Genomic DNA, 24427 nt, shown 5'->3' on the forward strand with positions numbered 1-24427 from the left:
TGAATGCTTTCATCCACCTGACCTATGGCATCTCCCAGCAAAGCTTCAGCATGGACATTAAACATTACAAGGGTGATCAACAACACCCCTCTCTGCTTCCACGTGCGATCACAGCAGGATCTGTCTTACTATCCTTCAGCCTGACTGTCGCAGTCTGTTCCTTACAGTGCTTCAATCAACCTTCCAACGCTCTGAAGGATCTCCAGGAAATGTAACCAATCTACTCTGTCAAAGGCTTTCCAATTATCCACAGAGCACACATATATACTTCCTGGTTGTGATACCTCTCTCACTTAGTTGTCTTTTAAGACTAGGATACCAATTTGTTACCAATGATGTAATATTGTATAATCATGAGCATCTTTCACCAATCTACTTTACTTTACGTCCTAATGCAAGTAGGACGTGTTTGATGTCCTTCATGCTAATATGACATCACATGACATGCATAAGCTATAAGGAAGGGAGTTGTCCTGCACTCCATGGAACAGAACTACAGGAATGAAATTGTAAAGCGAGAAGGACACAGGTATGTCATTTCTACATCTGGGAAACTATGTAAATACGATATGTATTAGTGATGGGTTGATGAGGCGTCATGAAGCGTTTCGACACATTGCAAAACTGTATTGATACTGTGTCGATAGTGTGTCACTAAATACTGACATCTGCTGGATATTAAAAATCCCTACAGGCAACCTATGGACCGACTCAACTGACACTGATTTTATGACCTAGTATATACAATAATATAAACCAAGTCATTGTATTTCATTCAGGATTATTTCATATCTTCATTTATATAAAAATATATTTTTATCTTTTTTAGATACATTCAATAACATGGAAATCTAAAAGAACGTGTTGTAAATGAGGATGCTTGTGGATTGGAAAATAATTTTTTTTTAAATTTTTTACATGCGCTCTGAATACACACTGTTAATTGGCTGTTACCGCTTTTTAATGTAACTCATCAGATGGTTGTGTGGATGGGACAATGCTGGGTGCTGAGACAGAGGCAGAAGAAGCAAAGCAGCTTGTTAATACTTTAGCTTACGAACACCCCCGTACCGAACTGAAACCCCCGTACTGAAACGGTTCAATACAAATACACGTACCGTTACACCCTTACTAACAGATCAAGTGGAAACTTTGAGAGAACGGGATGAAACAATGAAATGAACACAAATACCTTTTTTTTCCCGATATATGATCAAAATATTCCCACACGCCGGAAATGATCTCCGACGACGATAAATGACAAATGACCAACGACTGAAGTGCGGCGATTCTGTTGGCAGCAGCATCGAAGTTGACAAATGCGCTTCCTTACATACACACTTTGACACAGTTTGCGTATCGGTCACGTGACCAAAACAGCTCATGATCGGTCACGTGACTTTCGAAAAGCGTTTTTTTGCTCATGAGCTCGACGCATGCGCCGATGCATCGGTGTTGCCGGACCCATCACTAATATGTATATTTGTTGTTGTTTCCTACGCATTAATGTCTGGTGCAAGTACAATAAGCAGTTCTTGGGCTCAATGTTAGCAACCTATCCTCCAAAGATCCTGTAATAGATGTGCAGCCCTGTATTATGTTTGCCTATCAATGTCAATGAACTATTTAGATATGTATGTCCTAATGTCATTCTGGTAATAATGTCTTCTTCCTTCCTATTTCTACCCCCTCCTCTCATTACACCTACTCTCCTCTGGACTTTGTAATACTCTCTGCCTTTTCTTTCATTATTCCAATTATCCTGCCACTTTTTTTTGTGTTCTGTCTTAATGATGTTCTTCACTTCTTCTTTACGGTGCTTAATCTCCATGTTTACTTCTGTTTCATAGCGTGCTTGTTTTGCGTATCTGTCTGCTAACTTCTTGCCCACAACTGCTACATGTGTAAGGAACCCTGAGAAATGTTAGCACACCCCGCTTTATTTATTTTGCAGTTTGCCTGAACTATTTTATAAAGTAAATCTGGTCTTGAGGCCATGTGCACTTTTACACTGGAGTTTAATGTAAAAAAAAAAATTGCAATATAAAAAGTCAGCTGATTGAAAAAAAGTCTGATTTGCGCCACTTGTCCAGCAGTGTACATGCACGTTAGTCCTAAACTGTTGAACAGTCGCCATCTAGTGGCACGTCAAAGTATCACTTGATTAAAGAACAGCGTTTCATTTTCCTATATTTAAACAGTGTTATTGTTCAAACAGTCTGTATTGTTACAGTTTCCCCAAATAAATAAAAATACTTGTTAATTAAAACCTCAGCTTGGGCGTACGACATTGTTGTATTTTAATGTTGTCATGATGTTGCCTGAGGTGCTACTTAATGTAAAAAAAACACAATGTATGCCATCATGTATTACAAAGCGTTTGGAGCACCACCTCAGGTATTTCTCATCACTATATCATTAAGTGGAGGTCAGAGTCGCTCCACCAGAGGATGCATGAGTTCTGCAGCGGCATGTAACAGACCTGCAGCCAAAGGCGACTTGCACAGTGCCGTCATGGCGAGCGCCAAGTTGAGCAGCGTCCCCAACAGGAGGATAGCGAGCAGGTACCCGTGGAAGAGGAGGCTGTGCCAGCTGGCCCGACTTAGCACCAGCAGGGGGCCGTCCGGGTGCAGCGTCCACAGGAGACCCAGCAGCCAGCACTGGTTGACCAGCTGGGTGTAGTAGATGTCCAAAGAGGACGCCCGGCGCTCAGATTGGGACACTTTGGAAAGCCAGGTGAGGGAAAGGCTGAGGAGGATGACGGCCAGAGGGGCGTACATGTACTCCAGGGCTTCCACGACCAATGGACCATGGCGGGCTGCGAGGAGACAGTTGACATTTCAACACATCATAGCAAATCATAGCATTCCACAGATACGGCGAAACCTCTGAAGCAGAATATGAGATATCAGCGTCACTTTTTAATTCAAGTTGCTGACAACATCAAAATGTATATCATAGTTCCAGACCCAACTATCATGTCTACAGGTTAAATTCCCCCCAAATACACATGAATTATTTTAGGTTTGTTTTCTAACGAGTTTCAGCACATTTAGAAAGTTGATAATAAAGAGCGTCGACCAATGAACTCTACTGGGTACCTTTAAAATGAGATAGGCTAATTGTAATTGGATTTAATAAAAAGGGAATTGCATAGCACAGCCACAATATATGTCACCTACCATGGATTGATGAACGTGGACCCCGACTTAAAGAAGTTGAAAAAATGACCATTTAGTGGTCAATTGTACGGAATATGTACTGTGCTGTGCAATCTACTAATAAAGTTTCAATCAATCAAGATTATGTTGCATACACAGATGTAATCGAGGACTCCTGGCTCAGTAATGTATGATGGAGTTGGAACAAAACACTGTGAGCTTGGAACCCAGCACCCTACTTTCCTGGTTAACAGTCTCAAGCTTTAGGCTATCCTGGGTCTTGTGAAGGAGGATTTTGTTCCGTACACAAATGTAATTGAGGACATCTTACTGTCAAAAAGACTGGGATTCAAACCCAGCACCCTTCAATCCGACTCAACAGTCTTAACCACTGAGCTATTGTGGGTCTTGCGGAGGAAGAGCGTGTCCGAGAGTGTCGGTGTAGTTCCTGAGATGATGGTGACAAATGACAAATAATGACCATTAAGTTGCTAATTGCGAATGTTGGCTCCAAATGTGTGAGGGTGCATGATGTGTTGAATAAAGACATATTTGGAAAATTGTTCAAATTGATCTGTTCTAAAAAAAAAAATGTCCTAAAATGAGGTAAATAATGAGAGCGCTGGCCTCATTAGCATAAGATGCATGGTTGCAGAGAGATGCTGGGCGGTATACTGCTACTATAAATATATTTTATAAAGCGGTAGATCTTTGAGACAATACTGTCGGTATCCTTTGATGTATTTGTTACGCACCTGACAGGATATTCTTTTTTGGCTCAGCCACGCCCCTTGCGTGTTTCAGGAGGCTTCTCTGACGCAGCGCATCCTCCATCCATCCATCCATCCATTTTCTACCGCTTATTCCCTTTCGGGGTCGCGGGGGGCGCTGGCGCCTATCTCAGCTACAATCGGGCGGAAGGCAGGGTACTCCCTGGACAAGTCGCCACCTCATCGCAGGGCCAAGTAAATATGACCTACAATTTGCAATTGGCTTAATGCTATCTAATGATCAAGCCGATCTCGGAAAATGATTTAAAGTACAAAAGCCCTTCAATTGATGTCGTTATTTAAAACAATGTGATTTCAATAAGCCCTTTTTGTCTTTTTGAATTTTGTATATTATCATAATATTTATTATTATTATTTTTAATCATCTATTTGTATTTGCTTTTATTTTCTTTCCTTGACATGTTTTGTTGAAGTCATCATTTGCTCAACCTGATGTGGAAAATTATTTCAAATGTTGAAAGTGACATGACTTTTTATGTTCATTGTGGATATATGTTTGTTGTTCAATAACAAAATAAGTACATCAATAAAACTTGAAAATAAAAAAGGGGGCAGGCTGGCAATTTCTCGAATACTGAGTGATGCAACGCAGTGTAGTAGGCTTAAGTATTCATTAAGTACCACCATCATGACAACATTAAAATACAGTAGTGTAGTAGACCTAAGTATTCATTAAGTACCACCATAATGACAACATTAAATACAGTAGTGTAGTTGACCTAAGTATTCATTAAGTACCACCTTCATGACAACATTCATTTACAGTATTGTAGTAGACCTAAGTATTCATTAAGTACCACCATTGGATCAACATTAAATACAGTAGTGTAGTAGACCTAAATATTCATTAAGTACCACCATCATGACAACATTGAATACAGTAGTGTAGTAGACCTAAGTATTCATTAAGTACCTCCATCATGACAACATTAAATACAGTAGTGTAGTAGACTTAAGTATTCATTAAGTACCACCATCATGACAACATTAAATACAGTAGTGTAGTAGACTTAAGTATTCATTAAGTACCACCATCATGACAACATTAAATACAGTAGTGCAGTAGACCTAAGTATTCATTAAGTACCACCATCATGACAACATTAAATACAGTAGTGTAGTAGACCTAAGTATTCATTAAGTACCACCATCATGACAACATTAAAATACAGTAGTGTAGTAGACCTAAGTATTCATTAAGTACCACCATAATGACAACATTAAATACAGTAGTGTAGTAGACCTAAGTATTCATTAAGTACCACCTTCATGACAACATTCATTTACAGTATTGTAGTAGACTTAAGTATTCATTAAGTACCACCATCATGACAACATTAAATACAGTAGTGTAGTAGACCTAAATATTCATTAAGTACCACCATCATGACAACATTGAATACAATAGTGTAGTAGACCTAAGTATTCATTAAGTACCTCCATCATGACAACATTAAATACAGTAATGTAGTAGACTTAAGTATTCATTAAGTACCACCATCATGACAACATTAAATACAGTAGTGTAGTAGACTTAAGTATTCATTAAGTACCACCATCATGACAACATTAAATACAGTAGTGCAGTAGACCTAAGTATTCATTAAGTACCACCATCATGACAACATTAAATACAGTAGTGTAGTAGACCTAAGTATTCATTAAGTACCACCATCATGACAACATTAAAATACAGTAGTGTAGTAGACCTAAGTATTCATTAAGTACCACCATAATGACAACATTAAATACAGTAGTGTAGTTGACCTAAGTATTCATTAAGTACCACCTTCATGACAACATTCATTTACAGTATTGTAGTAGACCTAAGTATTCATTAAGTACCACCATTGGATCAACATTAAATACAGTAGTGTAGTAGACCTAAGTATTCATTAAGTACCACCATCATGACAACATTAAATACAGTAGTGCAGTAGACCTAAGTATTCATTAAGTACCACCATAATGACAACATTAAATACAGTAGTGTAGTTGACCTAAGTATTCATTAAGTACCACCTTCATGACAACATTCATTTACAGTAGTGTAGTAGACCTAAGTATTCATTAAGTACCACCATCATGACAACATTAAATACAGTAGTGTAGTAGACCTAAATATTCATTAAGTACCACCATCATGACAACATTAAATACAGTAGTGTAGTGGACCTAAGTATTCATTAAGTACCACCATCATGACAACATTAAATACAGTAGTGTAGTAGACCTAAGTATTCATTAAGTACCACCATCATGACAACATTAAATACAGTAGTGTAGTAGACCTAAGTATTCATTAAGTACCACCATTATGACAACATTAAAATACAGTAGTGTTGTAGACCTAAGTATTTATTAGGTACCACCATCATGACAACATTAAATACAGTAGTGTAGTAGACCTAAGTATTCATTAAGTACCACCATCATGACAACATTAAAATACAGTAGTGTAGTAGACCTAAGTATTTATTAGGTACCACCATCATGACAACATTAAATACAGTAGTGTAGTAGACCTAAATATTCATTAAGTACCACCATCATGACAACATTAAATACAGTAGTGTAGTGGACCTAAGTATTCATTAAGTACCACCATCATGACAACATTAAATACAGTAGTGTAGTAGACCTAAGTATTCATTAAGTACCACCATCATGACAACATTAAATACAGTAGTGTAGTAGACCTAAATATTCATTAAGTACCACCATCATGACAACATTAAAATACAGTAGTGTTGTAGACCTAAGTATTCATTAAGTACCACCATCATGACAACATTAAATACAGTAGTGTAGTAGACCTAAGTATTCATTAAGTACCTCCATCATGACAACATTAAATACAGTAGTGTAGTAGACCTAAGTATTCATTAAGTACCACCATCATGACAACATTAAAATACAGTAGTGTAGTAGACCTAAGTATTCATTAAGTACCACCATCATGACAACATTAAATACAGTAGCGTAGTAGACCTCAGTATTCATTAAGTACCACCTTCATGACAACATTCATTTACAGTAGTGTAGTAGACCTAAGTATTCATTAAGTACCACCATAAAGACAACATTAAATACAGTAGTGTAGTAGACCTAAGTATTCATTAAGTACCTCCATAATGACAACATTAAATACAGTAGTGTAGTAGACCTAAGTATTTATTAGGTACCACCATCATGACAACATTAAATACAGTAGTGTAGTAGACCTAAGTATTCATTAAGTACCACCATCATGACAACATTAAATACAGTAGTGTAGTAGACCTAAGTATTCATTAAGTACCACCATCATGACAACATTAAATACAGTAGTGTAGTAGACCTACGTATTCATTAAGTACCACCATAATGAGCAGCATTAAAATACAGTAGTCTAGTAGGCCTAAGTATTCTTTAAAAACAAGGCAGAGGTTTTACTTTTCAAGCGTATTCAATTTTTTGGCCACTGTAACATTACACACCGTTTGAACAGTAACACTGTGTTGTAATAATAAACACTGTACTTTAATCAAGAGATTCACCACTCGATCAGAGGTGTCAAAGTGCTTTTCACTGAGGGCCACTTGGCAGTTATGTTTGGCCCCCAAGGGCCACATGGCAGTTATGTTTGGCCTCCGAGGGCCACATGGCAGTTATGTTTGGCCCCCGAGGGCCACTTGGCAGTTATGTTTGGCCTCCGAGGGCCACATGGCAGTTATGTTTGGCCTCCGAGGGCCACATGGCAGTTATGTTTGGCCCCCGAGGGCCACATGGCAGTTATGTTTGGCCTCCGAGGGCCACATGGCAGTTATGTTTGGCCTCCAAGGGCCACTTGGCAGTTATTTTTTGCCTCCGAGGACCACTTGGCAGTTATGTTTGGCCTCCGAGGGCCACATGGTAGTTGTGTTTGGCCCCCGAGGGCCACATGGCAGTTGTGTTTGGCCCCCGAGGGCCACATGGCAGTTATGTTTGGCCTCCGAGGGCCACATGGCAGTTGTGTTTGGCCTCCGAGGGCCACATGCCAGTTATGTTTGGCCTCCGAGGGCCACATGGCAGTTGTGTTTGGCCCCTGAGGGCCACATGCCAGTTATGTTTGGCCTCCGAGGGCCACTTGGCATTTATGTTTGGCCTCCGAGGGCCACATGCCAGTTATGTTTGGCCTCCGAGGGCCACATGCCAGTTATGTTAGGCCTCCGAGGGCCACATGGCAGTTATGTTTGGCCTCCGAGGGCCACATGGCAGTTATGTTTCGCCTCCGAGGGCCACATGGCAGTTATGTTTGGCCCCCGAGGGCCACTTGGCAGTTATGTTTGGCCTCCGAGGGCCACATGGCAGTTATGTTTGGCCTCCGAGGGCCACATGGCAGTTATGTTTGGCCTCCAAGGGCCACTTGGCAGTTATTTTTTGCCTCCGAGGGCCACTTGGCAGTTATGTTTGGCCTCCGAGGGCCACATGGTAGTTGTGTTTGGCCTCTGAGGGCCACATGGCAGTTATGTTTGGCCCCCGAGGGCCACATGGTAGTTATGTTTGGCCTCCGAGGGCCACATGGCGGTTGTGTTTGGCCCCCGAGGGCTGCGTCTAACAGTGAATATATTATTACACCTTATTATCATGCATTTTATGAGGAGATATTTTGAAAACTAAAATGTAAAAAAAAAAACATGGTTTCACTTGAAACTGTAGTGTATATTACTGTAAATGGAAAAACCCTACTGCTGTTTTTATGGGAGAAAAAAAAACAGTTCAGTTGCCAGAATTTTACTGTAAAATTTTCATTGTTTTTTTTACTGCAAATAAGAAAAACTGCCATTTTAACTGTCAGTTTATTTTATTTATTTATTTATTTTTAAACCGCAAATCAACAAGTGTAGATTTGTTGGTGTATTAATGTAAAAGTCAAAACAGTACCACAGTTTATTACAATAAAATAAAGTACAATTTTTTTTTTATTTTTGAGAAAAATGCTGTAAAAAGCACAGCAGATTTCACAATTTGACCATGTAATCTCTTACTACTCCTATTTTGATGGATTACCTGCTTGGAAATCTCTATCATTAGTATTTATTTCTATTTAAAAAAGGCTTTGAATGTTTGATCGTATATTTTTGTATAATTACATCCTATTTAAGTGAACATCATTTGCGATTACATGGAGTATATACATTTTTTTTCTCCCAAAATAGAAAGAAAGAATACATTTAGTATATTCTTAAATTCTTTCCAGGGTCAAATACAATGAAGCGGTGGACCACACCTGGCCCCTGGGCCTTGAGTTTGAAACCTGTGCACGAGCTGGAGCCAAGTTTGACAAGCACTTCATTTCACTTTTAGCCAAAAAAAAGTTGTGTTTTTATGGGGGTTAACTTCTTTTTACAAACTTTTAACTTCTTTTTCCAAAGACATGCACCTGGGGATAGGCCCCTCCCACCTCCACAGAAATGCACCTGGGGAAAGGCCCCTCCCACCTCCACAGTAATTCACCTGGGGATAGGCCCCTCCCACCTCCAAAGACATGCACCTGGGGATAGGCCCCTCCCACCTCCAAAGACATGCACCTGGGGATAGGCCCCTCCCACCTCCAAAGACATGCACCTGGGGATAGGCCCCTCCGACCTCCAAAGACATGCACCTGGGGATAGGCCCCACCCACCTCCACAGAAATTCACCTGGGGATAGGCCCCTCCCACCTCCAAAGACATGCACCTGGGGATAGGCCCCTCCCACTTCCAAAGACATGCACCTGGGGATAGGCCCCTCCCACATCCAAAGACATGCACCCGGGATAGGCCCCTCCCACCTCCAAAGACATGCACCTGCGGATAGGCCCCTCCCACCTCCACAGACATGCACATGGGGATAGGCCCCTCCCACCTCCAAAGACATGCACCTGGGGATAGGCCCCTCCCACCTCCAAAGACATGCACCTGGGGATAGGCCCCTCCCACCTCCAAAAACATGCACCTGGGGATAGGCCCCTCCCACCTCCAAAGACATGCACCTGGGGATAGGCCCCTCCCACCTCCAAAAACATGCACCTGGGGATAGGTTGATTGGCAACACTAAATTTTCCCTAGTGTGTGAATGTTGTCTGTCTATCTTGTGTTGGCCCTGTGATGAGGTGGCGACTTGTCCAGGGTGTACACCGCCTTCCATCCGAATGCAGCTGAAATAACCCCCATGACTCCCCAGAAAAAGGGACAAGTGGTAAAAATGGATGGAACTTCTTTTTACACTTGAAAAAGCTACCGTTCCGAGCACCTGGTTTCCATTCCTCTTTCACGCAAACCAAAGTGTTCTTCTCACACTGGTATGACAGCGGGGCTTACCAGTGAGGACAAGCGAGCACCCGGTCAGGATGGAGACCGTCACGGAGGCGTGGCCTGAAGGTGGCGCCGCTACCTTCAGCGTGAAGCTCAGGCCCACGGTGATTAGCGGCAGCAGTCGCCGGGCGAGGGGGAAGAGGACGCCGTGTGAGCTGCTGACCTGGGCCCACGTGGTCAGCACGGCGTGGACGCTGCTGCAGATGGAGGGCACCAGGAGACGCTCGCCCAGGGGTCGACAGTACCGCCTCAGCGGCGCCACACCCAGGATGTGCAGCAGATTGCAAAAGGACACGGACAAAAGAGCCTGCAGAAATAAGCCATCGATGAAGGTGTATCCAACATGCTATTGCTGCACAGCGTAGCACATACCTTGCCTAATTAAAGGGGCGGGATCTATTATCACTGAGGGAGTCTTTAATGGTTTACTGCGCTATAAAAGAGATGAACTTGTACCAAAATCACCGCGTCTCCATGTCAAAGGTGTTTTTCAATATTGAACATCTTTTCCTGGTACCCCAGCACCTCCAAAACCCTCAAATCTAGACTCCAAACATCCCAGAACAAGCTAGTCGGGTTACTTCTAGACCTCCACCCCAGATCACACCTCACTCCAACCCACTTCTCCAAAGTGGGCTGGCTCAGGGTGGAGGACAGAGTCAAACAACTTGCACTGAGCCTAGTCTATAAAATCCGCTACACCTCCCTGATACCCAAGTACATGTCAAACTACTTCCAGAACGTAAATGACCGCCATAACCACAACACCAGGGGGAGCTCCACAAACCACGTCAAACCCAGATTCCCATCTAACAAAGGTCTTAACTCATTCTCCTTCTATGCCACATCAATGTGGAATGCAAGTAAGTGCATCTCTATCCTCCTTCAAAATAGAATAGAATAGAATAGAAAGTACTTTATTGATCCCTGGGGCACTAAAACAACACCTCCAGGCAACTTCAACCCTAGACGAACACCCACATCCCACCTCCCCGGTGGTAAATAATCTAATGTACATACTTGTTCTTATGCTCTCTGAACTCTGTATGTCCACTGCTGGCTGTACATATCCTACTATGTCACACCTACACTGTTTCAATGTCCATTTCTCACATGATATCATTGTTGATGACTGAAGTGCTGATATCAACCCAACCTAACCCCCCGGATTGGGTTAGGGTTAATAATTCAATGTATATACTCTGATGATGAACTTGTGTGATGACTGTATTATGCTGACAGTATATATTTGTACCATCAATTGATGAAGGTGGACCCCGACTTAAACCAGTTGAAAAACTTATTGGGGTGTTACCATTTAGTGCTCAATTGTACGGAATATGCACTGTACTGTGCAATCTACTAATACAAGTTTCAATCAATCAATCAGTTATTTCACCTTTTTTTGTGAAGTACATAACTCCACAAGTGTTCATTAGTTCCTGGTTTCCATGTGACAATCTACAATCTACAACAGTCATGGAAAGAAAGAGAAGGTGTGTCCAAACCTTACGCTGTACTGTCCTTTTTTATATCGATCAATATCCATAATTATTGATACTTTTTAGGACCTATTTATGCATTCCAATAAACTCTGTAAAACTTTGTCTTTCAGCGATGTTTCATGTGTGGAGCATAAAGATGTGATGTACCGTCAATCTTCTCTTCTGTAAGTACTTGTGAGCGTTAAGTGAAGTGAGCTAGCGGTGACATCTTGCTGATGCTAAATGGTTTAAAAATGTTTGATTAATATTGTTCTTAAGGGTGTAAAAATCCACTCCATCCCAGTTGAAATATTTTTTAGAATGGCTTTTATATTTGACTCTCAACCTTTGAAAAGATCAGAAGTGATTGATGTAAACAAGCAGTCGTCTGGTGGGACTTGGACCATGGCCTGAAACCCAGAACTGCCTGGAGGTCATGTGACTGCAATCCAACTATACCGTATGTTTTGGACTATAAAGCGCTCATTTTTTTTCCCAACACTTTGACCCCTGCGGCCTATAATACGGTGTGGCTAATTAATGGATTTGATGTTTTGTATTCAACAAAAAAGTTTCTACAAAACCCCACAGATACATTCTACAGGGTGTGTTATTATTTGTGCTATGGCGCCATCTTTTAGACGACTTGGCTCACTGCGGGTGCCGCGAGTTGAACGTCTCCAGGATTTCCTTCTGATGCGTGCCATACCATCTACTCGTCATCCCTCTCCTATGGTTTCTTCATTCCTCACTCAAAGCAATATTTGAACATTTTACAATATGACTAAAGCGTCCTCATGTGCTCAACCGTCACATGTTTGGCGGTTGTGTTTTATGCATATTCTTACCCGCTGGCTAGCGTCGTTATCATTAGCTAATATGCTAACATATTGCGAATGTGTGTTAGTATTATTAACTTACAACGGCATTCTTTTTGTGTTGTTTCACTTTCACAAATTCCTCAGTAGATTCAGCAAAACGTCAGCGGGGCGTTATTGGGTCTGTTTAGCTGATTGGAGAGCTAGCTTGCACAGCTGGTGGGTCCATGACCGTGACTGACGTTTTCCTTGTCCAACCGTTTTACTGCCGTGTAACAGACACCATTTGGAAACAATTAAGATATGTAAAACATACATTCACAAAGTATTTTTGTGTAAATAACTTATTTCACAACATATATATCTGCAGCTTATAGATGGACTTTCAAATCTTTTTTATAGAATATTGTGGGTGTGGATTATATACTATATTTACAGTCCCCAAAAGTATGGTAAGTCAGACATTAGATCATTTGATAGTTTATAGTGTGAAACGTGTTTATTGAAGGATGAAACACCAAAATATAGTGTTAATTAGTGTAACGATTGGACTCGCGTGAAAAGGTCCGCCAACATTCTTGCATTCCTTGGATTCCCAAGGATTCAGGAGGTGCATGAATTTTAACATCTCGCCAGAACACCGTAGAAAACACTAGCAGAAATCAGACCTTTTTATTTCAAGTTAGCCTGCCAGCTAACAGTCAGACGTCAAACAATTAGCTCCACAATGTTGTTTACAATAGAGTCATTTCCTTCACTCCAAATGTGGCGTTACGACATCCTGTGTGGTTAAAGAAGTGACCTTCATGTTCAACGTTCCACTGCGTGCTCAAGGCTACATGAAGCGCTACATCATTCAAGGTCTGCTCCAGTGTTCGTCCTTCACACAACTCAACCTTTGGACCTACTTGCTTCAACACACTCGGCCCAACCCCTCATGGACAATGGCCTTCAATACACCTCACCTGGCGGCTAGCAAGTCAACAGTTTTGCCTGAAGGGTTGGGGTTGGGTTTGGGTTTGGGTTTGGGGTTGGGGTTGGGGTTAGGGTTGGGTTTGGGTTTGGGTTTGGGGTTGGGGTTGGGGTTAGGGTTGGGTTTGGGGTTGGGGTTGGGGTTGGGGTTAGGGTAAGGGTTAGGCCCAACCCCTCATGGACAATGGCCTTCAATACACCTCACCTGGCAGCTAGCAAGTCAACATTGACATCAGCACACACCTGTCCAAAGCAGAGACCCACGACGTACGGGTAGTGGTACTGGGGGATGAAGATGCCGGCCACAAAGGCGCGGAGCTTGTCTGCCACGCCATACAGAAAAACCACCACCACCAGGCACAAGGTGGGCATCAACGGCTTCAAAGCGTGGTTCCAGGCCAGACTCGAGGCGCAGCATCTGCGTGTCCAAGGCCTTCCAGGACCAGATTGAACGCAGATTAAAACTTCTTCCCACTGCAGCATACACAACATATTTACTCAACATATTGCAAATATCACATTTGTGGTGCAGGTGGACCTCATGGCCACTGTCTCACTGACTATGATGTCATGTAGTGTCTCACTGACTATGATGTCATGTAGTGTCTCACTGACTATGATGTCATGTAGTGTCTCACTGACTATGATGTCATGTAGTGTCTCACTGACTATGATGTCATGTAGTGTCTCACTGACTATGATGTCATGTAGTGTCTCACTGACTATGATGTCCTGTAGTGTCTCACTCACTACGATGTCATTACCGAGTGAAATGTAGTGTCTCACTGTCTATGATGTCGTTACCGAGTGCAATATAGTATCTCACTGACTGATGTCATGTAGTGTCTCACTGACTATGATGTCATGTAGTGTCTCACTGACTATGATGTCATGTAGTGTCTCACTGACTATGATGTCATGTAGTGTCTCACTCACTACGATGTCATTACCGAGTAAAATGTAGTGTCTCACTGACTATGATGTCGTTACCGAGTGCAATATAGTATCTCACTGACTGATGTCATGTAGTGTCTCACTGACTATGATGTCATGTAGTGTCTCACTGACTATGATGTCATGTAGTGTCTCACTCACTACGATGTCATTACCGAGTAAAATGTAGTGTCTCACTGACTATGATGTCGTTACCGAGTGCAATATAGTATCTCACTGACTATGATGTCATGTTGTGTCTCACTGACTATGATGTCGTTACCAAGTGCAATATAGTATCTCACTGACTATGATGTCATGTAGTGTCTCACTGACTATGATGTCATTACTGCATACTTACCAACCTTGAGACCTCTGTGTAGAGTATGTGCACTCTACACATACTGTACTGTATGCAGATTCTGCACACGGCAGCTGTGCACTCTACACATACTGTACTGTATGCAGATTCTGCACCTGGCAGCTGTGCACTCTACACATACTGTACTGTATGCAGATTCTGCACGCGGCAGCTGTGCACTCTACACATACTGTACTGTATGCAGATTCTGCACACGGCAGCTGTGCACTCTACACATACTGTACTGTATGCAGATTCTGCACACGGCAGCTGTGCACTCTACACATACTGTACTGTATGCAGATTCTGCACACGGCAGCTGTGCACTCTACACATACTGTACTGTATGCAGATTCTGCACGCGGCAGCTGTGCACTCTACACATACTGTACTGTATGCAGATTCTGCACCTGGCAGCTGTGCACTCTACACATACTGTACTGTATGCAGATTCTGCACGCGGCAGCTGTGCACTCTACACATACTGTACTGTATGCAGATTCTGCACCTGGCAGCTGTGCACTCTACACATACTGTACTGTATGCAGATTCTGCACGCGGCAGCTGTGCACTCTACACATACTGTACTGTATGCAGATTCTGCACCTGGCAGCTGTGCACTCTACACATACTGTACTGTATGCAGATTCTGCACCTGGCAGCTGTGCACTCTACACAATACTGTACTGTATGCAGATTCTGCACCTGGCAGCTGTGCACTCTACACATACTGTACTGTATGCAGATTCTGCACCTGGCAGCTGTGCACTCTACACATACTGTACTGTATGCAGATTCTGCACCTGGCAGCTGTGCACTCTACACATACTGTACTGTATGCAGATTCTGCACACGGCAGCTGTGCACTCTACACATACTGTACTGTATGCAGATTCTGCACCCCGGCAGCTGTGCACTCTACACATACTGTACTGTATGCAGATTCTGCACCTGGCAGCTGTGCACTCTACACATACTGTACTGTATGCAGATTCTGCACACGGCAGCTGTGCACTCTACATATACTGTACTGTATGCAGATTCTGCACCTGGCAGCTGTGCACTCTACACATACTGTACTGTATGCAGATTCTGCACCTGGCAGCTGTGCACTCTACACATACTGTACTGTATGCAGATTCTGCACACGGCAGCTGTGCACTCTACACATACTGTACTGTATGCAGATTCTGCACCTGGCAGCTGTGCACTCTACACATACTGTACTGTATGCAGATTCTGCACCTGGCAGCTGTGCACTCTACACATACTGTACTGTATGCAGATTCTGCACCTGGCAGCTGTGCACTCTACACATACTGTACTGTATGCAGATTCTGCACCTGGCAGCTGTGCACTCTACACATACTGTACTGTATGCAGATTCTGCACCTGGCAGCTGTGCACTCTACACATACTGTACTGTATGCAGATTCTGCACCTGGCAGCTGTGCACTCTACACATACTGTACTGTATACAGATTCTGCACCTGGCAGCTGTGCACTCTACACATACTGTACTGTATGCAGATTCTGCACACGGCAGCTGTGCACTCTACACATACTGTACTGTATGCAGATTCTGCACCTGGTAGCTGTGCACTCTACACATACTGTACTGTATGCAGATTCTGCACCTGGCAGCTGTGCACTCTACACATACTGTACTGTATGCAGATTCTGCACCTGGCAGCTGTGCACTCTACACATACTGTACTGTATGCAGATTCTGCACACGGCAGCTGTGCACTCTACACATACTGTACTGTATGCAGATTCTGCACCTGGCAGCTGTGCACTCTACACATACTGTACTGTATGCAGATTATGCACCTGGCAGCTGTGCACTCTACACATACTGTACTGTATGCAGATTCTGCACCTGGCAGCTGTGCACTCTACACATACTGTACTGTATGCAGATTCTGCACCTGGCAGCTGTGCACTCTACACATACTGTACTGTATGCAGATTCTGCACACGGCAGCTGTGCACTCTACACATTTACTGTACTGTATGCAGATTCTGCACCTGGCAGCTGTGCACTCTACACATACTGTACTGTATGCAGATTCTGCACACGGCAGCTGTGCACTCTACACATACTGTACTGTATGCAGATTCTGCACCTGGCAGCTGTGCACTCTACACATACTGTACTGTATGCAGATTCTGCACCTGGCAGCTGTGCACTCTACACATACTGTACTGTATGCAGATTCTGCACCTGGCAGCTGTGCACTCTACACATTTACTGTACTGTATGCAGATTCTGCACCTGGCAGCTGTGCACTCTACACATACTGTACTGTATGCAGATTCTGCACCTGGCAGCTGTGCACTCTACACATACTGTACTGTATGCAGATTCTGCACCTGGCAGCTGTGCACTCTACACATACTGTACTGTATGCAGATTCTGCACCTGGCAGCTGTGCACTCTACACATACTGTACTGTATGCAGATTCTGCACCTGGCAGCTGTGCTCTCTACACATACTGTACTGTATGCAGATTCTGCACACGGCAGCTGTGCACTCTACACATACTGTACTGTATGCAGATTCTGCACCTGGCAGCTGTGCTCTCTACACATACTGTACTGTATGCAGATTCTGCACACGGCAGCTGTGCACTCTACACATACTGTACTGTATGCAGATTCTGCACCTGGCAGCTGTGCTCTCTACACATACTGTACTGTATGCAGATTCTGCACACGGCAGCTGTGCACTCTACACATACTGTACTGTATGCAGATTCTGCACTTGGCAGCTGTGCACTCTACACATACTGTACTGTATGCAGATTCTGCACGCGGCAGCTGTGCACTCTACACATACTGTACTGTATGCAGATTCTGCACCTGGCAGCTGTGCACTTTACACATACTGTACTGTATGCAGATTCTGCACCTGGTAGCTGTGCACTCTACACATACTGTACTGTATGCAGATTCTGCACGCGGCAGCTGTGCACTCTACACATACTGTACTGTATGCAGATTCTGCACCTGGCAGCTGTGCACTCTACACATACTGTACTGTATGCAGATTCTGCACACGGCAGCTGTGCACTCTACACATACTGTACTGTATGCAGATTCTGCACGCGGCAGCTGTGCACTCTACACATACTGTACTGTATGCAGATTCTGCACCTGGCAGCTGTGCACTTTACACATACTGTACTGTATGCAGATTCTGCACGCGGCAGCTGTGCACTCTACACATACTGTACTGTATGCAGATTCTGCACGCGGCAGCTGTGCACTCTACACATACTGTACTGTATGCAGATTCTGCACCTGGCAGCTGTGCACTCTACACATACTGTACTGTATGCAGATTCTGCACCTGGCAGCTGTGCACTCTACACATACTGTACTGTATGCAGATTCTGCACACGGCAGCTGTGCACTCTACACATACTGTACTGTATGCAGATTCTGCACGCGGCAGCTGTGCACTCTACACATACTGTACTGTATGCAGATTCTGCACACGGCAGCTGTGCACTCTACACATACTGTACTGTATGCAGATTCTGCACGCGGCAGCTGTGCACTCTACACATACTGTACTGTATGCAGATTATGCACCTGGCAGCTGTGCACTCTACACATTTACTGTACTGTATGCAGATTCTGCACCTGGCAGCTCTGCACTCTACACATACTGTACTGTATGCAGATTCTGCACCTGGCAGCTGTGCACTCTACACATACTGTACTGTATGCAGATTCTGCACCTGGCAGCTGTGCACTCTACACATTTACTGTACTGTATGCAGATTCTGCACCTGGCAGCTGTGCACTCTACACATACTGTACTGTATGCAGATTCTGCACCTGGCAGCTGTGCACTCTACACATACTGTACTGTATGCAGATTCTGCACCTGGCAGCTGTGCACTCTACACATACTGTACTGTATGCAGATTCTGCACCTGGCAGCTGTGCACTCTACACATACTGTACTGTATGCAGATTCTGCACCTGGCAGCTGTGCTCTCTACACATACTGTACTGTATGCAGATTCTGCACACGGCAGCTGTGCACTCTACACATACTGTACTGTATGCAGATTCTGCACCTGGCAGCTGTGCTCTCTACACATACTGTACTGTATGCAGATTCTGCACACGGCAGCTGTGCACTCTACACATACTGTACTGTATGCAGATTCTGCACCTGGCAGCTGTGCTCTCTACACATACTGTACTGTATGCAGATTCTGCACACGGCAGCTGTGCACTCTACACATACTGTACTGTATGCAGATTCTGCACTTGGCAGCTGTGCACTCTACACATACTGTACTGTATGCAGATTCTGCACGCGGCAGCTGTGCACTCTACACATACTGTACTGTATGCAGATTCTGCACCTGGCAGCTGTGCACTTTACACATACTGTACTGTATGCAGATTCTGCACCTGGTAGCTGTGCACTCTACACATACTGTACTGTATGCAGATTCTGCACGCGGCAGCTGTGCACTCTACACATACTGTACTGTATGCAGATTCTGCACCTGGCAGCTGTGCACTCTACACATACTGTACTGTATGCAGATTCTGCACACGGCAGCTGTGCACTCTACACATACTGTACTGTATGCAGATTCTGCACGCGGCAGCTGTGCACTCTACACATACTGTACTGTATGCAGATTCTGCACCTGGCAGCTGTGCACTTTACACATACTGTACTGTATGCAGATTCTGCACGCGGCAGCTGTGCACTCTACACATACTGTACTGTATGCAGATTCTGCACGCGGCAGCTGTGCACTCTACACATACTGTACTGTATGCAGATTCTGCACCTGGCAGCTGTGCACTCTACACATACTGTACTGTATGCAGATTCTGCACCTGGCAGCTGTGCACTCTACACATACTGTACTGTATGCAGATTCTGCACACGGCAGCTGTGCACTCTACACATACTGTACTGTATGCAGATTCTGCACGCGGCAGCTGTGCACTCTACACATACTGTACTGTATGCAGATTCTGCACACGGCAGCTGTGCACTCTACACATACTGTACTGTATGCAGATTCTGCACGCGGCAGCTGTGCACTCTACACATACTGTACTGTATGCAGATTATGCACCTGGCAGCTGTGCACTCTACACATTTACTGTACTGTATGCAGATTCTGCACCTGGCAGCTGTGCACTCTACACATACTGTACTGTATGCAGATTCTGCACGCGGCAGCTGTGCACTCTACACATACTGTACTGTATGCAGATTCTGCACGCGGCAGCTGTGCACTCTACACATACTGTACTGTATGCAGATTCTGCACCTGGCAGCTGTGCACTCTACACATACTGTACTGTATGCAGATTCTGCACACGGCAGCTGTGCACTCTACACATACTGTACTGTATGCAGATTCTGCACGCGGCAGCTGTGCACTCTACACATACTGTACTGTATGCAGATTCTGCACCTGGCAGCTGTGCACTTTACACATACTGTACTGTATGCAGATTCTGCACCTGGCAGCTGTGCACTCTACACATACTGTACTGTATGCAGATTCTGCACACGGCAGCTGTGCACTCTACACATACTGTACTGTATGCAGATTCTGCACCTGGCAGCTGTGCACTCTACACATACTGTACTGTATGCAGATTCTGCACCTGGCAGCTGTGCACTCTACACATACTGTACTGTATGCAGATTCTGCACACGGCAGCTGTGCACTCTACACATACTGTACTGTATGCAGATTCTGCACGCGGCAGCTGTGCACTCTACACATACTGTACTGTATGCAGATTCTGTACCTGGCAGCTGTGCACTCTACACATACTGTACTGTATGCAGATTCTGCACCTGGCAGCTGTGCACTCTACACATACTGTACTGTATGCAGATTCTGCACCTGGCAGCTGTGCACTCTACACATACTGTACTGTATGCAGATTCTGCACCTGGCAGCTGTGCACTCTACACATACTGTACTGTATGCAGATTCTGCACCTGGCAGCTGTGCACTCTACACATACTGTACTGTATGCAGATTCTGCACCTGGCAGCTGTGCACTCTACACATACTGTACTGTATACAGATTCTGCACCTGGCAGCTGTGCACTCTACACATACTGTACTGTATGCAGATTCTGCACCTGGCAGCTGTGCACTCTACACATACTGTACTGTATGCAGATTCTGCACCTGGCAGCTGTGCACTCTACACATACTGTACTGTATGCAGATTCTGCACGCGGCAGCTGTGCACTCTACACATACTGTACTGTATGCAGATTCTGCACCTGGCAGCTGTGCACTCTACACATACTGTACTGTATGCAGATTCTGCACCTGGCAGCTGTGCACTCTACACATACTGTACTGTATGCAGATTCTGCACCTGGCAGCTGTGCACTCTACACATACTGTACTGTATGCAGATTCTGCACACGGCAGCTGTGCACTCTACACATACTGTACTGTATGCAGATTCTGCACACGGCAGCTGTGCACTCTACACATACTGTACTGTATGCAGATTCTGCACCTGGCAGCTGTGCACTCTACACATACTGTACTGTATGCAGATTCTGCACCTGGCAGCTGTGCACTCTACACATACTGTACTGTATGCAGATTCTGCACCTGGCAGCTGTGCACTCTACACATACTGTACTGTATGCAGATTCTGCACCTGGCAGCTGTGCACTCTACACATTTACTGTACTGTATGCGTACACTAGCGCAGGAATAAAAGAAGGCGTGCAATGTTTACCTTTCAGCCCAGAGACATGCTCTCATTGTGTCCTTTTCTTCTCTGCAGGGTTTAGTGACAAAAGACAATCATGTCCCGGCACAAAGACAAAGAAAGCCGCTGGTTGAAAGCATTCGGCGTGCACAAGTACCTCCGACATGAGATGGATATTCCGTCCTCTCCTTGTGCTCAACTGTCATTGATTAACTTTGGCTTTCATTGAACTCACACATGGAATAAAGTGTTGCTGGCATGAAGAGGAGAAGGCAGAAGATCATTACAGTGAAGTCAAATCGAGGTCTCCTTTAAGGCAGTTCAACTGTTTCTCTGCTCATAGTATTATGATAAGAAATTATGTATATAATGATAGGAAATCATATATGTAATGATAAGACGTCATGCATATAATGACAACAAATCATGTAATGTATATAATGATTATACATCATGTATATAATAAGAAATGATGTGTATTATGATAAGAAATAATGCATATAATGATAAGAAATCATGTGTATCATGATAAGAAGCCATGTATATAAGGATAAGAAATTATGTACCGTATATGATGACGATAAACCATGTATATAATAAGAAATCATGTATTTTATGAAAAGAAATCATGCACATAAAAAATCATGTAAATAAGGATAAGCCGTCTTGTATACAATGATAAGATATCATGTATATTATGATAAGAAACCATGCATATAATGATAAGAAATCATTCATATAATAAAAAAGCATGTATATAATAAGAAATCATATATATAAGTATAAGAAGTCATGTAAATAATGGTCAGACATCATGCATATAATGATCTGACATCATGTATATAATGATCAGACTCATTTTATATAATCAGACATCATGTATATAATGATCAGACATCATGTATATAATGATCGGACATCATGCATATAATGATCAGACATCATGCATATAATGATCAGACATCATGTATATAATGATCAGACATCATGCATATAATGATCAGACATCATGCATATAATGATCAGACATCATGTATATAATGATCAGACATCATGTATATAATGATCTGACATCATGTATATAATGATCAGACATCTATATAATGATCTGACATCATGTATATAATGATCAGACATCATGTATATAATGATCAGACATCATGTACATAATGATCAGACACCATGCATATAAGGATCAGACATCATGCATATAATGATCAGACATCATGTATATAATGATCAGACATCATGTATATAATGATCAGACATCATGCATATAATGATCAGACATCATGCATATAATGATCAGACATCATGTATATAATGATCAGACATCATGTATATAATGATCTGACATCATGTATATAATGATCAGACATCATGTATATAATGATCTGACATCATGTATATAATGATCAGACATCATGTATATAATGATCAGACATCATGTACATAATGATCAGACACCATGCATATAATGATCAGACATCATATACATAATGATCAGACACCATGCATATAAGGATCAGACATCATGCATATAATGATCAGACATCATGTATATAATGATCAGACATCATATATATAATGATCAGACATCATGTACATAATGATCAGACCTCATGCGTATAATGATCAGACATCACATATATAATGATCAGACATCATGTATATAATGATCAGACATCATATATATAATGATCAGACATCATGTACATAATGATCAGACCTCATGCGTATAATGATCAGACATCATGTATATAATGATCAGACATGTATATAATGATCAGACATCATGTATATAATGATCAGACATCATGTATATAATGATCTGACATCATGTATATAATGATCAGACATCATGTATATAATGATCTGACATCATGTATATAATGATCTGACATCATGTATATAATGATCAGACATCATGTATATAATGATCTGACATCATGTATATAATGATCCGACATCATGTATATAATGATCAGACATCATGTATATAATGATCAGACACCATGCATATAATGATCAGACATCATGTACATAATGATCAGACACCATGCATATAATGATCAGACATCATATACATAATGATCAGACACCATGCATATAAGGATCAGACATCATGCATATAATGATCAGACATCATGTATATAATGATCAGACATCATATATATAATGATCAGACATCATGTACATAATGATCAGACCTCATGCGTATAATGATCAGACATCATGTACATAATGATCAGACATCATGTATATAATGATCAGACATCATATATATAATGATCAGACATCATGTACATAATGATCAGACCTCATGCGTATAATGATCAGACATCATATATATGATGATCAGACATCATGTACATAATGATCGGACATCATGCGTATAATGATCGGACATCATGTATATAATGATCAGACATCATGCATATAATGATATGAAATCATGCATATAATGGTAAGAAATCATGTGGTGTACATAATGAAAAGAAATGATGTGTATAATGATGAAAAACCTGAATGTGGGTCCAGAATGTTGCTCCTGGCTGACATGCTCTGCTGGTTTGCACTCTTCAAATGTCCAGGTGGACTTTGGCCAGCATGTTGATGTTCACAGCCCCCTCCCTCCCCTCCCTCCCCCGCCTCTGCTTCAATTGTCCAGGTGGACTTTGTCCAGCATGTTGATGTTCACGCCACCCTGCTCCCCCCCCCCCCCCCCCCCCCTCAGCCCGCCTCTGCTGGTCATGAAGTAAACAATTGTGCTGGGAAAGTGGATTAGGTTTAATACTGTCCGTGTTTGATGATGTTGTTTTGTGGCTCCATGCCATTTGAA

General features: G+C 42.8%; 1 protein-coding gene across 6 annotated transcripts; it reads right to left on the minus strand.

Moving 5' to 3' along the window:
- Positions 1 to 790: 790 nt before the first annotated feature.
- Positions 791 to 24177, minus strand: si:ch211-248a14.8 (uncharacterized). 6 transcript variants are annotated; one of them, XM_061909892.1, is made up of 6 exons: positions 24111 to 24177; positions 21743 to 21838; positions 21613 to 21654; positions 13787 to 13976; positions 10276 to 10576; positions 791 to 2818 (listed from the first exon to the last, which is right to left on the minus strand). In XM_061909892.1, the coding sequence occupies exons 3-6, from the start codon at positions 21636 to 21638 to the stop codon at positions 2430 to 2432; spliced, it is 906 nt and encodes a 301-aa protein (XP_061765876.1). In that variant the 5' UTR covers positions 21639 to 21654; positions 21743 to 21838; positions 24111 to 24177; the 3' UTR covers positions 791 to 2429. The 6 variants fall into 6 exon arrangements, with proteins under 6 accessions (XP_061765876.1, XP_061765880.1, XP_061765878.1 ...); XM_061909896.1 differs by having other exon boundaries at positions 13787 to 14017; XM_061909894.1 differs by having other exon boundaries at positions 21613 to 21838.
- Positions 24178 to 24427: the final 250 nt, after the last annotated feature.

This window comes from Nerophis ophidion, linkage group LG09 (genome assembly GCF_033978795.1).
Source record: "Nerophis ophidion isolate RoL-2023_Sa linkage group LG09, RoL_Noph_v1.0, whole genome shotgun sequence".
Lineage (NCBI taxonomy): Eukaryota > Metazoa > Chordata > Actinopteri > Syngnathiformes > Syngnathidae > Nerophis > Nerophis ophidion.